This window comes from Pagrus major, chromosome 21 (genome assembly GCF_040436345.1).
Source record: "Pagrus major chromosome 21, Pma_NU_1.0".
Classification (NCBI taxonomy): Eukaryota; Metazoa; Chordata; class Actinopteri; order Spariformes; family Sparidae; genus Pagrus; species Pagrus major.
In genome coordinates this window covers 29,982,006-30,002,206 of record NC_133235.1, presented here as the reverse complement: position 1 = coordinate 30,002,206, position 20,201 = coordinate 29,982,006, and the positions used below count along the sequence as shown (strand labels likewise).

General features: G+C 37.4%; 1 protein-coding gene across 1 annotated transcript; it reads left to right on the top strand.

Moving 5' to 3' along the window:
* The first annotated feature begins 1,742 nt into the window (after nucleotides 1-1,742).
* On the top strand, nucleotides 1,743-13,829 carry stard3nl (STARD3 N-terminal like). Its single transcript, XM_073491579.1, has 9 exons — nucleotides 1,743-1,856; nucleotides 5,051-5,409; nucleotides 8,858-8,935; nucleotides 9,060-9,137; nucleotides 11,355-11,408; nucleotides 12,354-12,471; nucleotides 12,561-12,659; nucleotides 12,820-12,887; nucleotides 12,974-13,829. The coding sequence occupies exons 2-8, from the start codon at nucleotides 5,206-5,208 to the stop codon at nucleotides 12,882-12,884; spliced, it is 696 nt and encodes a 231-aa protein (XP_073347680.1). The 5' UTR covers nucleotides 1,743-1,856; nucleotides 5,051-5,205; the 3' UTR covers nucleotides 12,885-12,887; nucleotides 12,974-13,829.
* The last annotated feature ends 6,372 nt before the right edge of the window (nucleotides 13,830-20,201 follow it).

Sequence of the window (20,201 nt, the reverse complement as noted above, 5' to 3'; positions counted from 1 at the left end):
AGCTCAAAATACATAGTTTCCTGGTGGTGGTTTGTTTTATGACACTAACCAGGGTATTTACCGTTTACAGTCCTTCATATTACCACAATACAATCTGAATCTATATGTTTTAACACTGTTTTTCTTGTAAATTAAGTTTGTTCTACCAGCTACTGGACTTCAGTTTGACCATGGTGTGTTTTGGTTGTGTGCCAGAAGGTTGTTCTCTATCTTTGAAAAAGCAGAAAAAAAGGTAATTCAAGTTAATCAAGTTGATTTAGTTTTATGTTTTTAACTGTTGTTTTGGTTTAATTTCCCTCCATGTTAAAGTTTGTTTCTTGAAATGACTGAGATGTGTGTAACAATGATAACACCTGTTTATTATTGCAAGATGTTTAATAAAGTTTGAGAAAAATACCAGAAAATTATTTTTGATATTTGAATTGTCTCCATTTGATATCAGGTAGGCTGAATTTAACTTTTTCTTCTAAAGTAACCTCACATTTTAACACCAGAGCCAATCTCTATTTTTACTTTTTTGCATCACTGCTAAAAAAAAAAGAAAAAAGTAATTGTACTTAAGTGGACTTGAGTCGGCCTAAATGTAAATATTCCTTCATTACCTGAAATTGTGTGCAGGGTTAATGTGACGTTCAAACAGGAAAGAGACACGAAACTGTTGCCAAAAAGTTGGAAGAACTCAAAATAAGAATTAACATCTGAATCAGTGTAGAATTATAATTTTATAATTTCATTTCATTACGTCAGTTGAAAGCGGAAATGATACGCTGGCTGTCTGCTTTTTATTTCAATTATTTGTTATTTAAATTCTATATTTATAAAATGCAATGGTCAGATAAAAAGCCCAACTTTAATATTTAACTCAGTGATATAGGCCATATCTTTATACCAACTCCATATCAAACCTTCAAAAACAAAAAGGCAACAAAACCCCCTCTGCTCAAAATTATCAACTTATTTCCAGACTTCTGGCCTACATTTGTTTTAAATGTATTAATCTCCTCTTCATTTCATTTTTATTGAATGTATAATGATTGCAGCACATCTCTTCATTTATTTATTTGTCTATTTATGTATTGTTCTGTCCTCTGGCACTGTTTAGGCTTTGTTGTTGCTGTTTGACCTACACACATGAGGGACAAAAAAATAATAACATATGTATAGATAGTATGGATAAATAAATAAATAAATAAATAAATAAATAAATGTATACTATGTTGAATAAAGAAGAAAAAATTATATTATATTATTTTATATATTATGCCGGTTGCCAACTGCCGTGAAAAAACAAGAAGAAGAAGAAAAGACGAAGAGAAGAAGAAGTAGTAGAACAACAACAACATTAACAAGCAGAAGAAGAAAAAGAACAACTATAACAACAAGAGAAGAAGAAGAAGAGGAAGAAGAAGAAGAAGAAGAAGAAGAAGAAGAAGAAGAAGAAGAAGAAGAAGAAGAAGAGGGAAAAGAAGAACAACAATAACAACAAGAGAAGAAGAGGAGGAGGAGGAAGATGAAGAAGAAGAAGAAGAAGAAGAAGAAGAAGAACAACAACAACAACAACAACAACAAGATGAAGAAGAAGAAGAAGAAGAAGAAGAAGAAATAGAACAGCAACATTAGAATGAGACGCAGAAGAAGAAGGAGAAGCAGCAGCCATTGGTCCGGTCCAGCGACAGACTCCATGTCCCAGAATCCTTCGCGGCAGTGAGTTCATATCCCGCCTCCCTCCATCCGGTCCGAGCAGACGAGGAGGAAACAGATGACTCGTCTGCAGCGTTCAGGTTGAAACCTGCCGACTGAAACCTTCCGAGGACGGATTCAGACACATTAAAACGCCTCCAGGAGCGAGTTTAAGGGTAAGAACCGAGATGGAGACCGCGAACAAACGGCTTTCAGTGCGTGTCTTCAAGCTAACTAGCTAGCTAGCTAGCTGACAAACGAGCTGGTAAACACGTCGGTGTTATCATGGCATCCTCGTTCAGCTGCACCATGACTGTCTGAATCTCATCATTTTACATGTAATATCTGTTAACACGCCGGGTTTAGTCGCTGACGTGTACGCTGAGCGGTGCTGCTGTTGTTGTTGTTGTTGTTGTCGTCGGTCGGTGTTGTTGCACTTTGCGTTTCCTGCTGCAGCACATCTGCTGAACCCATCCTGTGTCTGCAGCTGCAGAGGAGGGCCAGGCGGCACCGCACACCCATTTTAACCAGCTCCTCAGTGCAGTGTCACGGAGGGTTTGGGCCCTGGAGAGCCAGACACAATGTGCATGATCTCTGGTGTCACAGTTTTCAGTCTTCACCTGAGCACGACATTGAAACCAGGTTAGTTAGCTCACCTGTACGTCGTCATCATGACATTATGCAGGTTTATCATTACCTGTTGGTGCAGGTGTGTCTATACTGTGACATCCAGACAAAAGTTTATTCAAAGTAATGGTACGTTTCATGTGGCAGCCTGTCACTGTAAAACCTCCAGGAAGGAAGTTGGCGAATCAGACACAATGTGAAAATACACGAATGCCCATGAACATTTGTGCCTGTTTTGTTCCTCTTCCTTTTTAAGTGGCCAAAAAAAAACCACACACACAAAAGAAATCAATTAATGCAGCTTTTCAGAAATGTAATCTGATTAATCGGATGCTGTTTTAATGAGGAATGAGCTGGTCCTGAGTCGTGCTTAGGGAGTGACAGCAACAGAGCTGATTTCACAGTCATAATCACAAATATGCTTTGGTCTTAAACAAGCATACGATTGAAAGAGCTTCTTCTGCACGACCGCTTTCATCTGCACAGAGAAGATTACACAGGAGAAAGTGTTTCAAGAATGTCTCGGTGAAATCCACTAATCTGTAGAAATCCTGTGACCAGTAAGTCAACGAGCACGTAGGCGGAGACCAGTCTGAAAGGAATTTAAACACACAGATCAACAAGTAAAGATGATGAGGATGAAGTTATGCTGCTGCATGTCACAAACTGTGGTCATTTCATAGCTTTTTCCACCAAACAAGTTTATTTCTCAACTGTTGTGTCTTACCCAGTACGTATCGATGTTGTAATTCTTAAAATGAGAAGCTAAATGCTTTGTACACTGCAACTAAAGGTTATTAATGTGTCGATTAGTTGTTAGGTCTCTGATAAATGTCAATCAGTGTTTCCCAAAGCCCGAGATGACGTCGTCAAATGTCTTGTTTTGTCCACAACCCAAAGATTTTCAGTTTACTGTCACAGAGGAGGAAATAAACCGGAAAGTATTCACATTTAAGAAGCGGGAGGGTCTGTGTTTCAGGGCAAATGACAGTACATGACATTTCTCCCTTGAGTTGCAGTAAATTGGTTTATTGCTGTATTTTCCTATAAAAATTTCCCCTTGTTGCTAAATCATTTCCAGTATATCAGTTCCTTTACAAATCATTTACAAGCTGAGTTTAGGTGTCAGTTGTTATGTGTTTACTAAAGCTGAAACTTCAAATTTCAGCTTTGTATCTTTTTTTTAAATGATCTATTAACTGTCTCGAACAGAGGTTTTGCAGTTAATTTAAAGTCGGGTAAAGCTGAAACAGTTGTTTTTTGTGGTTTAACGAGTGACGCTGAGAGGAAGCTGGTTTCCCACTTAAATATATGAAAATCATGAGATCACGTGCGACCACACAACAAGTTTATAATGAGGAGAGAAAATCTACTGGAACCAAAGTGCGTCAATCACAAGTCTACTTTTACTTTAGTTTCTCTGTGTCAGAGGAACTTAGTGCAGCAGTATGATTACTTCCACTTCCTAAAACATAGACATCATAAAACACAAGTGGAGAATATGGTCAAAGGTCATAATCCAGGCGGCAACAACACTATTGTCTGGGTCATGTTAATCAGTTGTGTTTTATTCCAGTAGAGTCCTGAAGTTACACACAAACATGAAAACGACCTCAGCAGGTTCAACATTTTGGGGGAAAGCCTAAAAACCAGTAGAGTGGAGGCTGTAAGAGCAACACATTAATGCCTCTGGTGTTTTTGTTCATTGTTAGCGTGGTTGGTTGCCGTCCACTGTAGCGGTGAGACAAAATATTGGTACGTTAATGTATCGTATCGCTTACTCTGGCGATGTGATCACCGATACACTGGCACCAAACATCGATATTTGTATTAAATCATGCAGCTCTGAACAGATTCTCCTGACAATTTGACCTCCCAGTGACACTACTTCATAACTCCTTGTGGTGTAAACTTGTGTAAACTTAATTTACACAGATTGAAAGGAATCTGGCAGGTCAGCCGTGTATCAGTTTATGGCTTTTTCACACACGCTTTTTTATATGTTGTTTCATCTCAGTTCACGCCAGATTTTGTGAAACTGACTCAATGCAGATATCTTGTAACTGAGGAGGAATCATGTATCGTTAGATGGTTGTCTTGCAATTTGTTTCACAGTGTCAGGCAGCTCTGATCTCATGTGCACTGTGTTGACGTAGGAGATGAAGACGCTCGTCTGAAATAGAGCTGTTTGAGGCCCTGGTCATCATCATCGTGCTCGCATTATTTCAGCGTGGAGGCTGCTGGACTTAACGTGCAAAACTATTTTATTAGTATAAAAAAATGTGTATAATAATGTAGCTGTAAAATAAAAGCAGTTAGCTGTTTCGCTTGCAGTCGGCGCTGAGGGAAAGCTTTGGTTGTTATGATAAATGTGCAAACAACTCATTTCATATTTGTCCTCTCAGCAGCCGTGTGTTTGTCATTGGTGAATACAAATCCAATATTCACTCTTCACCAGCTCGTCACTAACTTTGTCTAATCTGCAGGTTGATGTTGGATAGTCAGTGTACGGTGGATTCATTAGAGATTTCTTGGTGAAAAACGATATTGATGAGAGCACTGAGAGTGAAGTTAAGGGCTGAAAGACTAAAACTCTCCAAAGAGCGGAGGCCAACTGAAGATATTTTACTGTGTGTTACTCAAAGTCATTTGATTAACTGTTAACATCGAACTGACGATTAAATATATAAATCTCTCAATCTGAAATAAAACTTTATCATCTTGTGCTTCTTCCTCCCTGCAGATGCTGTGATGAAGTTTACCTCCACAGTCCACATCCACTAAACAAACAGGTCTGACTTCCTGCTCCGATGACCTGCCTCCTCCTTCTCCACCTGTGAGTCCACCTTCTGTTGACCAGTGGGCCGGGCTGGCCCTGCTCAGGGGGCGTGACCGGGGATGGACAGCCGATGCAGTAGCAGCGCCGATTCGCGGCTGACCGGCAGAGGGGTGGGGTCAGTCATCACCACGCCCATCTGCGCGAGGGTGGAGTCGTACGATGCCGGGGAGAAGAAGTGCATCTCGGACGTGAGGAGGACCTTCTGCCTCTTCGTCACCTTCGACCTCTTGTTCATCACCTTGCTCTGGATCATAGAGCTCAATGTAAGAATATCCTGATGCAGAGATGGTCATTATTTTAGGTGTGTGATTACAGATAGGTGTAGAAATAAGTTTCAAAATGTTTTCTATGCATTTTGAAATGTATGTTTAGGTGTTTAGGCGACAGGAAAGGGAAATATTCTTTTGTTTTCAAACATTCATCATTGCTGCAAGCGGCCGCCAATTATATAGAGAGAAAAACACTATTTAACAGGGAAACTAACTGATGCATAACCCGGTTCTCTGACTCTCCCCTCCATCTTTTATCTCGTCCTGCAGCTGCTGTCAAAACTGAGAAATTGACTGCAGCTCATTAATAATCAGAATTATCTGTCCCAGCTCTGTGCAGCTGTTAAACAAAATGACTGCATCCATAATAACACTGATGTGGCTAACAGCTGGGAGCTAAATGCTAAAATAACAATGCTAACATGCAGATGTTTAGAGGGTATAATGTTAAGTACATCTAGCATTTCAGGTTAGCATACTAACAATGTGGGGATTTCTCAGGGTTGCATGAATGCATGGATGGATCCTGATGGGAGAAATCTGGTGCATTTAGGTGGCTGGTATCTACGAGTGAGCACAGAAGTAGACTGTTTTCATTCAGCCGTGGGGAGATTCGTGTCATGGGAGAATCATAAAGTGGACTTTTATTGTATTTTATGGTCAAATAGTTTTGTTTGAATTGTGTCAAGGTCGAGCAGACGCCGGTCAGCTGCTGCTGCAGAAGTGAATCGAGGTCATGAAGCTGTAAAACGCCCTGAATGAGGAAGCGATGTGATTGCAGCACACATTCCCACAATGCTCCAGTTTCAGCAAAGTGAACCTTGAGCGCTGACACAGACGCGTGTACACTGACGCGTGTACACACTTTTTGTGTTACTGTATTTGAAAGGACGTTCCAGTGACTCACATGGAAGAGTAAACCTGCTCACATTCATAACGCAGAGCTTTTCCTCCTGTAAACCCGTCGGACTGGAACTCGTGTGTGTGCTCAAGATTTTCCTTCCTTTTTGGAAATCTTCCTGCCGTCCCACTGTAACTGTACCAGTAAATGTGAACAGTGAGGTTGTTTCGTTTCTCTGTTCTGACCTGGTTCAGGCTTTTTTAAATTGTGAAATGAATATATATTCAGATTTTGGTCAGACTGAACAATCAATTTGAGACATTACCTTGGGAGCTTAGAAATTATTATGGCAAATGATCTAAAAGTGAAGAAAAAATAATGAAGATAATCTCAGTCACAGTTCTGCAAACATTTCATATTTCCCAATCCTGCGTCACTGCACTTGTTGTGGACATGACTAATGCAAAACTTTGACTTGAATAATAATTAATCTCTGGTTAAGGATTAAACCAAAGATAAAGACTTTATAGACACACGTTGGGTCATCGCCGGGCCGGGAAATTCCAGAGCCGAGTTTAGTCACCGAGACATTTTCAACAACAAGTGGAACTTCCTGCCAAACAGGTCGTTCCACTCACACCGCTGACACCGCTGGAGCTGACGAGGCAGCTGAATAAACCTCATCCAGTCAAGCAAAGGCTGAAGTTGACATTTCCTCTCTGTCACCAGAGGTGGGAAGTAATGACGTACAAATACTTTGAGTGTTTATTTTTATCCTTCTCTCCACATCTGAACACAAACATCTGAACTTTCTCCTCCTCACATTTTCAAAACAGCCTCGTTACTTTAGTTTGATGCATTTGAGGTGAATTATGGATTATTGTTATTTGGCGTCATCGCACGCCGCCTTCCCAACATCACGAGACTGATGTCGACCTATCAGAGCACATCACACACGGCAGACGCAGCGAGACGAAACAAAGACGTAAGAAGACGTAAACAGACAGAGAGGGAGGCTGAATGGGGAGAAAAGGCGTGTTAGTGTCTCGTATCTGCAGAGAGTTTCTTATTTTCTCTCTTTGTTGCTGCTCGGACGCTTTACCAACCCAACATGTGGCTGTTTGACGTCCTGGGAATGAGACTCAACAATCAACTATCTTTGTGGTGCGTTCAGGAACAGCTGGGACAAATCCTACTGACTCTACCTTTAACTTTAATAGTCTTTGAATTATATTAATATGACGTGAGCTTCAGTTAGCTTTGACCACAAATGTCCTTCAGAGGGAGACTTTTTACTCTGATACTCTGAGTACATGTCAGAGCCTGTACTCTATTACTTTTACTGGAGGAAAGAAGCTGAGTCAGCACTTCTACTTTTACCAGAGTCTGTTTTTTACACAAGTATCTGAACTTCTGCTGGAGGAGAGGATGTGTGAACTTTTGACACCTCTGGCTGTTACTGAAAGGTGTGAAAGTTTCAGTTTTTTGGTCAACAAAGAATTGAGCCTCCTACATTCCTTCAAATGATAAAACTGCTGTAATTCTTCAGCTGTGGGAGGAAAATAGTGGCTGTTGTCCCAAATCCGACCTTTAAACAAAAATATTGGCCCCCGAAAGAAGCTGAAGCCTTTTCGTTAGTTTATATTAAAAGTTATACATGATTTTATTTTTAATTTGTAGATATAAATATGAATACAAGTCTCACAAATCTCAGTGAATATGACCTGGCTACATGAACATTTTACGCTTTCTTAGCAAAAAATGTTCAACAACACCCACAAAGCTTAAAAGCACCACATGTGGGAAAAGTCATTTATTTAGCTTTAGTGTTCCTGACATTGATTTTAAATCCATTACCTTGAACTTCAGTATTATAATGGTCTTGAAAATACCTATTGAAAGATATAATATGTAACATTTATTCATTAAAAATGTCTACAAACAATTATCTGTACTTTCATTCAAGGAACAGTGCGTTTGATTTCGTCGCCTCTTGTGATCCGGAGAAACATCAGATGATACATCAGAGACGTAACGTCAATAAAAACTAAATACTTTATCTCGTCGTCCGTGAATCTGAGTCACGTCGATAGATTTTCATCAGCAGTTGTTGTTGTCTGACAATAAAGACAAAAAAACTCCTATAATCCCTTTCTGTTTACGCCTTTTAGGTTCGACTGAGGGACCCCGAATGGCAGAAATTACGTTCTATGCTTTTAAACGGTTAATGTGGCTGAAATTAAGTCTAACAAACAGGTTAATCACATTATTTGGCACTTTTTTGTGTCGACATCAATACTTTCTAAATTTGATGTTACCATTAATGAAGCAGGCCTCTGTCTTTGTGTGGATTACTGTTTATTGCAGTAAATCAAATGGTTAAATGAATGTTATTCTTAATAAATGAACAGAAATGTAAATAAATACAACATCACATTGTGTTGCTGAGGCAGCTGAACCCACTAAAGCATTTTCCTGCCAAATCCTTCTTATTTTCAGTGGATTAAAACCAGTGCAGGAGTCTCAAGTGATAAAAAGACACAAACAGAGGAACGTTATCGGAGTCGAGAGTCATTTTAATCAGTGTTTTGTGTTTCACAGGTGAACAGTGGCATTCAGAACCAGCTGAATAAAGAAGTCCTGCACTACGACTACCGCGCCTCCTTCTTCGACATTTTTGTAAGCTCATATTCGATGACCTCGTTACTCCTTTGTTGTTAATCGCCCATTCTTCCCGTCACTGCTCACGTTTGATCTTTCTCCTCTCTGTCCTCCTCCACTCTTCCTCCCTCTCGTCCGTCAGCTCCTGGCTGTTTTCAGGTTTGCCACGCTCATCCTGGCCTACGCCGTCTGTAAGCTCCGTCACTGGTGGGCCATCGCAGTGAGTAGACTCAGATTTGACTCTTGGTTTGTATCAGCAGAGGGTAGAAAAGCTTGCAAATAAGACTTGTGGATGCTGTTATTTCAATTGTCAATAGTTGCACAGCTTAATATAAAGGATATAGATCAGATTAAAATAGCTTTAATGTCCAGTCGGAGCATGTTCACAAGATTAAAAACAAAAAACAAGACGCATCACATCAATAAAACAAAGATCTCTCGACTTAACGGTGCATTCACTGTATGTATTTCTCTATATAGTGACTGACTGATAAATATAACAATTTAAATGTGATATATAAATATATAATTACATATGTATGTTAACTATAACTACACAGTGTCAGTGTGTCGCAGCACTGACGGTGAACACAATCTAAGTGGAGCACAGTCTGTGCAGTTCCTCTTGAGAGACTCAGACGTGTTGATTTAACTTGACAGTTATTTTTGAGGCTGGAGGTGTCGTTAATCAGACATCCTGTTTCACGTCTGGGCCGTTAATGTTCGTTCCTCTTTGTCGACGCGGTCGTTCAGGGCTCCTTGTCGTTGATTCTTCACCTCTCTGGATTTCTGCTGGAGGGATGAACAGTGAAGCCTCGTGGAAGTGTCACACTTTGATTCTCATTTATTCAGGTTTTTAACTTTTAATTTGAATCCCTCCCGTCTGTGTCAGCGCTACGAGACGGTCATTGGTTTGTTTTGTGTGTAGTCAGTGGTTATTTTCAAATTATGTTGTGTATCTTAATAAAAATCATCTCGGCACATGTTCCAGCTGTGCCCCAAATCATCCAAGTTTGGGACTTTATATTTATTACTATCTGTGTGATATTCTGGGGCAAACAGTCGCACCTGATCCTCTTAAAGGACTCGCCTCAACTTTGAGCCTGCAGAAAACACACGTGCCAAACATGAGATAAGTGAAGTGGCAAAGAGCAGCCGTGTTCTGAGGTTTACCTGTGTTTGATGTTGTTTCTAAAAATCAATAATAGAGAATAATGGATATGTATGAAAGCAGTGATATGTTGGTGGTAGCTCCACCTGGTGATACACAAGAGCATCGCTGAAATTGAACACCAAACAAAAGTTACAGACAAAAGTTATTTATACACTTCACGTTAAAAAAGGGTGTTATTCGTTTAAATATTCTTAATTTTTGAAATAAAATTCACGGGTGTTTAGCCACGTAGGGTGAACGTGACCCGTAATGTCTGTGGACGTGACGGGACAGCTGAACAAACACAGTGAGAGTCGGACTCCTCAGCTGCTGTTTAAAGAGCTGCAGGATTGAAACGGCTACAAAGTCAGTAAAAACAGTCGAGAGGCGAGTGACAACGCTGACTCCGACAGGTCCGATGAGTTTAATGCCGAAGAGAAGAAACAGCAGTTGAGCCGCCGGCGTCACTTCAAGCAAGACAGTAAAAAGACGTCACCAGGCTGGTTAGAGCTGTTCAACACGAGGAGGCTCTTTCATTGTTTTGTTGGTGTTTACTTGGTCTGAAAGGTTCAGGAACCTCAATTTTGGGAAGTGTCTTTGTTCAGACTCCACTCACAGACGGAGGATTGAACTGTAATTGTAGTTTCTGTTCGCGTTGTTGATCGACTGAGTGGGAAGTGAACCGAAGCCCCTGACTCGACTTTGGTTCGCTGATACTCTGTTGAACGGTGTTTCTATTAATTTGTCCACCTGAAGGTCGTCATGTCGGGTGGTTTTCAGTGAAGTGAAATCAAGAATGTTTTTTAAAATAAAAATCACTCACGCAGCTCGAAGGCAGAACAGATTCAGACGGTGAAAAGTTCACAACATAATTTCCTCGTCGTGAGAAACGATTTTAAACCGAGTGTTCACATCGTGGACCGACGGCAAAGGTCACGTAACGACAGACTGTCCTCTCTGTCGAGGTTTATACTGATGGTGACATAAAAACGTGATATTAAAGGAGCAGTCTGTAGATTTGTGGAAGAAATGTGAATGAGAAGAGAAAGATCTCCACTGACTGAGTTTAAACAAACTAAATAAACAAACTCTTTTTGTTTTCATGACTGAATCAACTGAACAAACAAACTGACCTTAAAGGACAACACACTTTATGCTGTTTTACTTTGTTTATATGTGGCGGACCCTGCCACCTTCCTAGTTTCAAACAGTGTTCTGGGACCTTACTTTCCTTACTGTTGATACCTCTGCAGTCTCTGATCGGTGTCTCCTCTGTTTGCACAGATCACCACTGCGGTCAGCTGTGCTTTCTTGATCGTTAAAGTCATTTTATCAAAGGTGAGTGATGACAACGATTGTTTACAATGTTTAGTTTTCAGAGCAGAAGAAAGAACAAAACAGCTCAGAGGTGAAGACGTCTGCCTCCACCTGCTGCTCGTTATCTGAACTACATTCGTTATTCAGTCATATCTGAACTGTAATGTAAAGTTTGGAGACGTGTCGCCTCAGTAACAGCTCAAAGATAAACCGACATCAGCCTGATACTTCACGACTTTTGATTTCACTGGGAATGACACTCAAAAATCAACTTTTCTTATAAAATAGCATCTTTTTAAAGGTTTTCAGTTCAAACACCTGGTTCATTTTTGGCAAACTTTTAAATGTGACCCGTGTAATAAAGTGATTTTTGATGAAATAACAACATTTTAAATTTAGATTTGGATATTTTTCTTTACAGGAGCATTTTCAGTACGTGATTAGTTCAAGGACCGTTGGAAATTTTAAAATCCCTCTTGCTCTTTACGTGGATCCTTTATTTTATTTTGTCCCTTTTTAAAAAACCAAAAACAAATTAATTCATTATTATTTCATCTCATCGTGCTGCTTTTATCCTTATTTTATGAGAAATGTCATAATTCTATGTATATACATGGATGTTTTTATTTTAAATTTTCCTTTCATTTTTAAAATATCTTGTGTTGCATTGCATCCAGTTTATATTCACTATTTTCATTAAATACATTAGATTTTGTGATGGGTAATAAATGTGATTCAGTCGGCAGATAAATCTTATTTGGACCTCATTATGTTTGATAAACCGCTTTAAATTTTTATATTCTGTACGATTTTATTTGCAGCACAGTTCAAACATGTTCGTGTAGAAATAAGTCAGAAATATCATGAAACACTGTTTTTCTTTAACTAAAGTCACTGTAAAACATAACGGTATTTCGTGTGTGTGTGTGTGTGTGTGTGTGTGTGTGTGTGTGTGTGTGTGTGCAGCTGCTCTCTCAGGGGGCCTTCGGGTACCTGCTGCCCATCATCTCCTTCGTGTTGGCCTGGATAGAAACGTGGCTGCTCGACTTCAAGGTTCTGCCTCAGGAGGCCGAAGACGAAAACAGTGAGTCACGGTCGCAGGAGCGTGTCATCGTTCTGTTGCTGTCATCACACCTGCCGCTTCCTTCACGAAGCCTCCTCTCTGTGTTTCAGGATATCTGTCCATCATGGACGCCACAGAGCGAGCTCCTCTCATGTATCCGGGGCCCGTGTCGGACGGACAGTTCTACTCTCCACCAGAGTCCGTGGCAGGTCTGTCGACTCTCTGACATTCACCCCAAAACATCAAGATATTCTCACACTTCCCTCGAGCTGCTGCACGTTCGAAGAAACAACCTCACACGTCCGCATCGTGCGTGAATCAGTGTATTTTCAAAATGTGTCATAATCTTTGTTTCTCTGTCGTGTTCAGACTCTGATGAGGAGCTGGATGATAAACATGATCCAGAAAAAGGGCTCATACAGCAGCTGACCTAACAGGTAACAGTGTCGTCACATGTCCTGATGATGACGGTCACAGTGTGTCGTCACGTGTCCTCCTCATTCGTCTCGTTGTGTCTCCTCAGGATCTTCTGAAGATGAAGCGTTTCTCCTTCCTGTCGTGCTACTGAGGGAAACTTCTGCCTTACACATGCAGCCAGTTTGGTTTTTATTTGTCTTTGTATATTCGAACCTTACGAATGCACCTCAGTTTCTGATATCAGCCTCCTGCATGTACACTGGGACTGGAAAAGTGCTGCTTAAAAAGCCGTTTCTGTGTCGACACTTTGGAGGATATTTATACACAAAATTGCACATTTTGTCCGAGACTCCGGACGCACGAGAAGAATTCGATCGAACGAAAGTCAAATATTTGAGGTCGATTTCAGAACGCGAACGTAATTAAAAGTCTTGTGCTCCGGTGACAAAAGAAACTCTTATCTCCAACGTCATGTTTACTTTTAATTTGTTGTTGATCATTTTCACTGTAAGAGGAAGATAAGCTTCCTTCATCGACTCTGCTTTAAGAAAAGAAGGATCTTTCGGCCAGTATTGAGCTTACGGACCATAATTGTAGCAAACGAGTGGAGGAATATTTACAGTTTACTGCATTTATAAAAGGGTTTGACTACTTCTGGGTCTTAAACACAGTGAGACAACTTGCACAGAACACTGGAACGACATTACAGGATAAAAATTGAAGAATACGTCTGAAGTGTTATTTTATTTAAAAACAAAATGAGCCATGAAGAGCAGCAGTTAAACAGGTTGAGCTGCACTGTGTGAACTGGAAACAGCTGCTGTTAGACACGGCTGGAGCTCATTATGAGCTGAAACAAACACGTACGCACCGGGACCTTCATGCATGCCTTGCAAGCCGAGTGTTTTTGTTTTTATGGAAAGCTTGTCTGTAAAATAGAATCATTAAAATGTGAAATCTTGTGTGCTCGTCTTTTTTATTTCACGTTTTATTCACTTGGAAGTCATTTTTTCACTGTCGAACTGTCGGAGGAGAATTTTCTTTTTCTTTTAAATTTTTCATCAGTGAAACTGAAAAAATGTTTTTATTTGTTTTTGTTTTTTTCCAGATTATTTTTTTCTCAAAATGTTCAGGAAATCTTTTTTTTTTTTTTTTTTATTTCCTAGTTTTGCAGGATAATCTTCAAGTTTTTAAAAAATATTTTCAGAGGAAAATTTTCTTTGAATTTTTTCATGTGTGAAACTGAAAAAAATCTGATTTGTTTTTGTTTTGTTTTTTTTCCAGATTTTTTTTTCTCCAAATTTTTTTTTCACGTGTGAAAAAAGTTGTGCAGGTAATCTACAAGATTTTTTGTTTGTTTTGTTTTCAAATTTGAAAATGTGGAGAAAAAAAGTGAAAAATGTTTTTGTCATGTGTGAAACTGAGTGTTTTTTTTTCCAGGAGAATTTTTTTTAAGAAAAGTTCTGATTCAAAAATATTTTTTCAAAATATTTTAAGAAGGATTTTGTATTTTTTCAGATTTTTTTTTTCTCAAAATTTTCAAGAAAATCCTTTTTTTTCACGTGAAACTAAGAAAAAAAAAAGTTTGCCAGGAAAGATCTTTTTGTTTTCCTCAGTTTCACACCTGAAAATTTTTTTCCGAAAACAAAATTTTTGAAAGTTTTCTTTTGAATGTTTTTTTTCTCTCCTGATTTATTTCTGCTCAGTTTCAAGCATGATTTTTTTTTCTCCTGAAAATAAATTGTTTTCTGAAAAACAAAGAAATCTGAATTTTTTCCACCCAGTTTCACACATGATAAAAAAAGTTGTTGTTTTTTTTGCTGAGTTTCACACTAAACAAAATCTCCTGAAAACATTTTTTTTCTGAAAAACATTTTGAAAAAACAAAATTCTCCAGATCTTTTTCTCGAGCCCTTTTCACACAGAGACTCTTCATTATCTCCGCAGAGGAGGTTCAACAATTCTCCGCCGTTGGTTGTTCACACAGAACCGAGCAGCTCCGGCGTGAAGACGCACCACAGTGTAATTCACACAGCAAGCCGGCGCTGCTGATCCAAGAGAGGCGTGACGGTACACGTCATGATGACGTCTGTGTGTTTTTCAACGTGTTTCCCGGTGTCCTGTTAATCTAAACGTACCTGCTGACTGTTTATAATCATATGGATGCAGTTATAATGTGTTGTGATTGAGATCCTGACCCACCAAACATCCTGGAAAGTGACAAAGTTACGCTTTTACTCTAAATTACATAATTACATAATCGCCATCAGTAAACTGGACGCTGTCTGACTCTCACTCACGGGGAGGGAGGCTGTTTTCTGGGGGAAAGTTCACTGAAGTCTCGGTGGAGGACTGACCGTCCCCGTGAGACAGTAACTACAACAACACAATAGTGAAGGAGACAAACGTTTTTTGCCGGGGACAGACGCTGTTTTTCAGGCAGAAATGTGAGGAAGAGTCGGTCGGACAGACAGGATGACAGACACTTCTCCACGTATAGCTGCGGTATTATTTCCCTCATATAAGTTGCCAAAGACACGACCAGTTACTACGTTCCTGTTGTTTGGTCCTGTAACGTTGCTTTGTGGGACATTTCTCTTTATTTTGTTGAGTGAAGGATCTGTACAGTTATCAGACTGTCAGACCGACACGCCCTCGCTCCGCGCCGCCGGCTTATCCATTCACACTGGTTCGGTTCGCCGATACCAGGCCTCTGATTTCACCGCTCGCCACATCTGAGACTTTCACACAGAGAAGGATGCACTCAAACGGCAGTGTGACTGGGGCAGCTGTCTGACCAATGAACTTTATTTTATTTTCTCAGTTTCAGTTTTTATTCTTTTTTTCGTCCTGAAAATTTTTTTTATACTTTCAAAACAAAGAAAAATGTCTCCTGAAAAATAAAATCTGAATTTTTTTCAAACTTTTTTTGAAAAGAACAAAAAATATGAAATTTGTTTTCGTTCACACAAAAAAATTCTCCTGAATTTTTTTTCCACCCAGTTTCACACAGAATTAAAAAAAAGCCAGATTTTATTTATTTTTTTTTATTTTTTTTTTGCTGAGTTTCACACAAAAAATTTCCTGAAAACATTTTTTCTGAAAAAACAAAATTCTCCAGATTTTTTTCACCGTTTGACACATGAATTTTATTTTATTTTCTCAGTTTCAGTTTTTATTCTTTCTTTCGTCCTGAAAAAAAATGTTTTACACTTTCAAAACAAAGAAAAATGTTTCTCCTGAAATTTTTTTCCCACCCGGTTTCAAAAATGAAATTTAAAAAAAAAAAAATTCTCCTGATTTTTTTTTTTTTTTTTTTGACTCGGTTTCAAAGTTTTTTTTTTCTCCTGAAAAAAAAAAAGTATTTCAGTTGGTCCAAAAATCAATAAATTTCTCCTGATTTTTTTTCTTCCACGCTGGTTCACACATGAAAAAAATCTTCCAGTCAAACAGAAAAAATCTTCAGGAAACTGCAGGTGCACATCATTTTGAGAAGAAATTCTGAAAAAAAAATTAGCTGGGTTTCACACAAGCAAAATGAAATCTGAATTTTTTTCAATTTTTTTTAAACGAACAAAAAAATCTGCAATTATTTTTCAGTTCACACAAAAAAATTCTCCTGAAATTTTTTCCTGCTCAGTTTCACAGCTGCTTTTTTTTCCTGAAAGTGTTTTCTACCTTAACACGTGAAAAAAATATTTCTCCTGAATTTGTTTTCCACGCTCCTGATTCTCAGATTCACAAAAAAAAAAATTGTCCTGAAAATCTTTTTCTTCTCATGTTATTAATGAAAAATAATTAAGGAACTTATAAAGCTTTTCCTTTTAATAACACGTTTTTTTCCGCTCAGTTTCACACGAGAAAAAAATTACTTCTTCTGAAATTATAATGATAATGATTTATTTTTTTTAATTCAGTTTCAAACACAAAGTTTTGAAACTGAGTTTTTAAATTTTTCAGTTGGATCAAACATGGAAAACAAAATTTAAAAAAAAACATTTTCTACTGTTTTTTTCCCCAAAAAAATCCCCTGAAAATCAATTTTTCTTGAAAAAAAAAATGTTTTTCTCGTGTTTACAATGGAAAAAAATGAGGACTTATAAAGATTATTCTGGCAAAAAATGTTTTTTTCCACCAGTTCTCAAGTCATATCAGATCTGTTCACACAACAGTTTTCTTTCACTCCGCTTCAGTTTTTTTTTTCTTTTACTGAAAAACAAAATTTCATTCGGTTCAGTCATGAAAAAAATTAAGAGCACATGAGATGTTTCTTTTTTTCACTTGATTTTTATTTAATTCACTTTCAAACATGATTATTTTTCCTGCGGAAAAAAATGTTTTCAGTTGATGACATTAAAAAATAAAAATAAAATTCACCCGAATTTTCCCCCATCCAGTTTCACACATGGAAAAAAAAACATCAAAAACACGAGGAGAAAAAAAAAACAGATTTACAGGATTTTTCTGTCAGAATATTTTTTTTTCAGAGGAAATGTTTTTCATGTGCAAAATCAGACGGGAAAAAATTCAGGAGAACTTTTCTTTTGTTTTTTCTCGTGTTTTCAATGGAAAAAAATAGGAACTTATAAAGATTATTCTGCAAAAAATGTTTTTTTTTCTCCACTAGTTGTCAAGTCATGAACAGGAGAGAGAACAGTTTAGGTCAGACTGAGAAAATGGATCACAGGAAAAATAAAAATCCTTCGCTTGTCCCTCAGGGCTTCTGTAGTTTTCACAAAGGAGAAAAAAATGTTGGATTTTTTTTTTTTCACTCAGTTGACACATGAAAAAAATAAAGAACACACATGAAATGTTTCTTTATTTCTCCTGATTTTTAAAATTCACTTTAAAACATGATTTTTTCCCCTGAAAAACATGTTTTCAGTTGATTCGCACATGAAAATAAAAGTTCTCCAGAATTTATTTCCCATCGATTTTACACATGAAAAACATTTCTTCTGAAAAAAGAAAACAATTCTGAAAGTAAATGTTAATTTTTTTTTCCCCTCGTGTTTTCGATGCAAAAAATTAAGGAACTTACAAAGATTATCCTGGCAAAACTTTTTTTAACCAGTTCTTGGAAAAACTTTTTTCCCTGCTTAGTTTCAGATGTGAAAATAATAATCCTGGGAAGTTTTTTTTCGCTGAGCTTCACACAAGAACAAAAATGTTCTCCTGAAATTATAAAAAAAAGAAAAAAAATTTTGTCCCAAAAAATGTTTCGAGTCGGTTCACACATGAAAAAAAATAATAAAACATTTTCTCCTGATTTTTTTTACGCAAATCTTTTTTTTGTGTGTGTTTTCAATGGAAAGAAAAATGAAGGAACTTATATATTATCCACCAGTTCTCAAGTCATAAACACAGGAGAGAATTTTTTTATTAATTTAGATCAGACTGAGAAAATGGATCACAGGAAATTTCTGATTTTTTTTCAAAAGAGAAAAATGTTTTTCACTCAGTTCACACATGAAAATTAAATTCTCCTGAAAATCTTTGGTTTCCTCGTGTTTTTGATGGAAAAGGAAATTAAAGAACTTAGAAAGATTTTTCTGGAGTTTTTTCCACCAGTTCTCAAGTCAATTTCTCCTGAAACATCTTTTTTTCCCGCTCATTAACACATGAAAGTTTTTTTTTACTCCTGAAAGAAAATATTTTCACTGGTTCAGTCATGAAAAAAATAAAGAACACATGAAATTTGATCACTTTTTTCACTTGATTTTTATTTCACTCGCTTTCAAACATGATTTTTGTTCTGCGGAAAAAAATGTTTTCAGTTGATGCCATGAAAAAAATAAAATCGGATGGGATTTTTGTTTTTTCTCGTGTTTTCAATGGAAAAAAATAGGAACTTATAAAGATTATTCTGCAAAACATTTTTTTTCTCCACTAGTTGTCAAGTCATGAACAGGAGAGACAACAGTTTAGGTCAGACTGAGAAAATGGATCACAGGAAAAATAAAAATCCTTCGCTTGTCCCTCAGGGCTTCCGTAGTTTTCAGAAAGGAGAAAAAGAAATGTTGAAAAAAAATTAATTGTTCAGATTTTTTTTCACTCAGTTCACACATGAAAAAAATAAAGAAACACATGAAACTTTTCTTTATTTCTCCTGATTTTTTTAATTCACTTTCAAACATGATTTTTTTTCTTCTGAAAAACATGTTTTCAGTTGATTCGCACAAGAAAATTAAATTCTCCTGAACATCTTTTTTTCCTGCTCGGTTCACACACGAAAAAATAAATAACACACATGAATTTTTTTCTTTACTTGCTTTCAAACATAATTTCATTCGGGGAAAAAAAATGTTTTCAGTTGATGCCATGAAAAAAATAAAAACTTAAGGAACTAATAAAGATTATCCTGCAAAACCTTTTGTCACAAGTCCTGAACACAGGAGAGGAAACGGATCAGATGTAGAAATGGATCAAAGAGAGATTTTGTTTTAATCTTCTGGGTCATTGAGGTGAACTTCAGCCTCTTGTGGGACATTTTTTTTTCTTCCAGTTTCACATGTGAAAAAAATCCTGGGAATATTGTTTTCACTGAGCTTCACACAAGAAAAAAAATCTGCTCCTGAAATAAAAAAATAAAAAATCCTCCTGATTTGTTTCTTTATTCACTTTATTTTGTTTCACCAGCTCTCAGCAGAGAAACAGCTGAGATCAGACTGAGAAAATGGATCCAGAAGAAAACAACTGTCCCTCAGGGCTTCCGTAGTTTCCATGAAGGAAAAGCATTAAACTCACAACCGCCTTTTCTTCAGTACTGTTTTATTATTTCCCCTAAAATGTTCAGGTTTTTTGTTCCACGTGTGAAACCAAGAAAAAAAAGATTTGGCAGATTTTTTATTTTTTTTAATTTTCTGGTTCATTTGTTTCAAAAAACATGTTTTTCTTTTAGTCCCGTTTAAAAAAAATGAGTTTGATTTCTTCCTGAAAGTTTTATTCCGCTCGGTTCACACACGACAGTTTTTATTTTTCTCCTGAATAAAAAAGATTTTCACTTCGTTCACAAGTGAAAAAAATAAAGAACACATGAAATTTTTATTTCTTTCACTTGATTTTTATTTTACTCATTTTCAAACATGATTATTTTTTCTGCGGAAAAAAAATGTTTTCAGTTGATGACATGAAAAAATAAAAATAAAAATCTCCTGAAATTTTTTTCTCCTCCCAGTTTCACACATGAAAAAAAATCCATCGAAAACACGAGAAAAAAACAGATTTACAGGATTTTCAATGGAAAAAAAAATAGGAACTTATAAAGATTATTCTGCAAAACATTTTTTTTTTCTCCACTAGTTGTCAAGTCATGAACAGGAGAGAGAACAGTT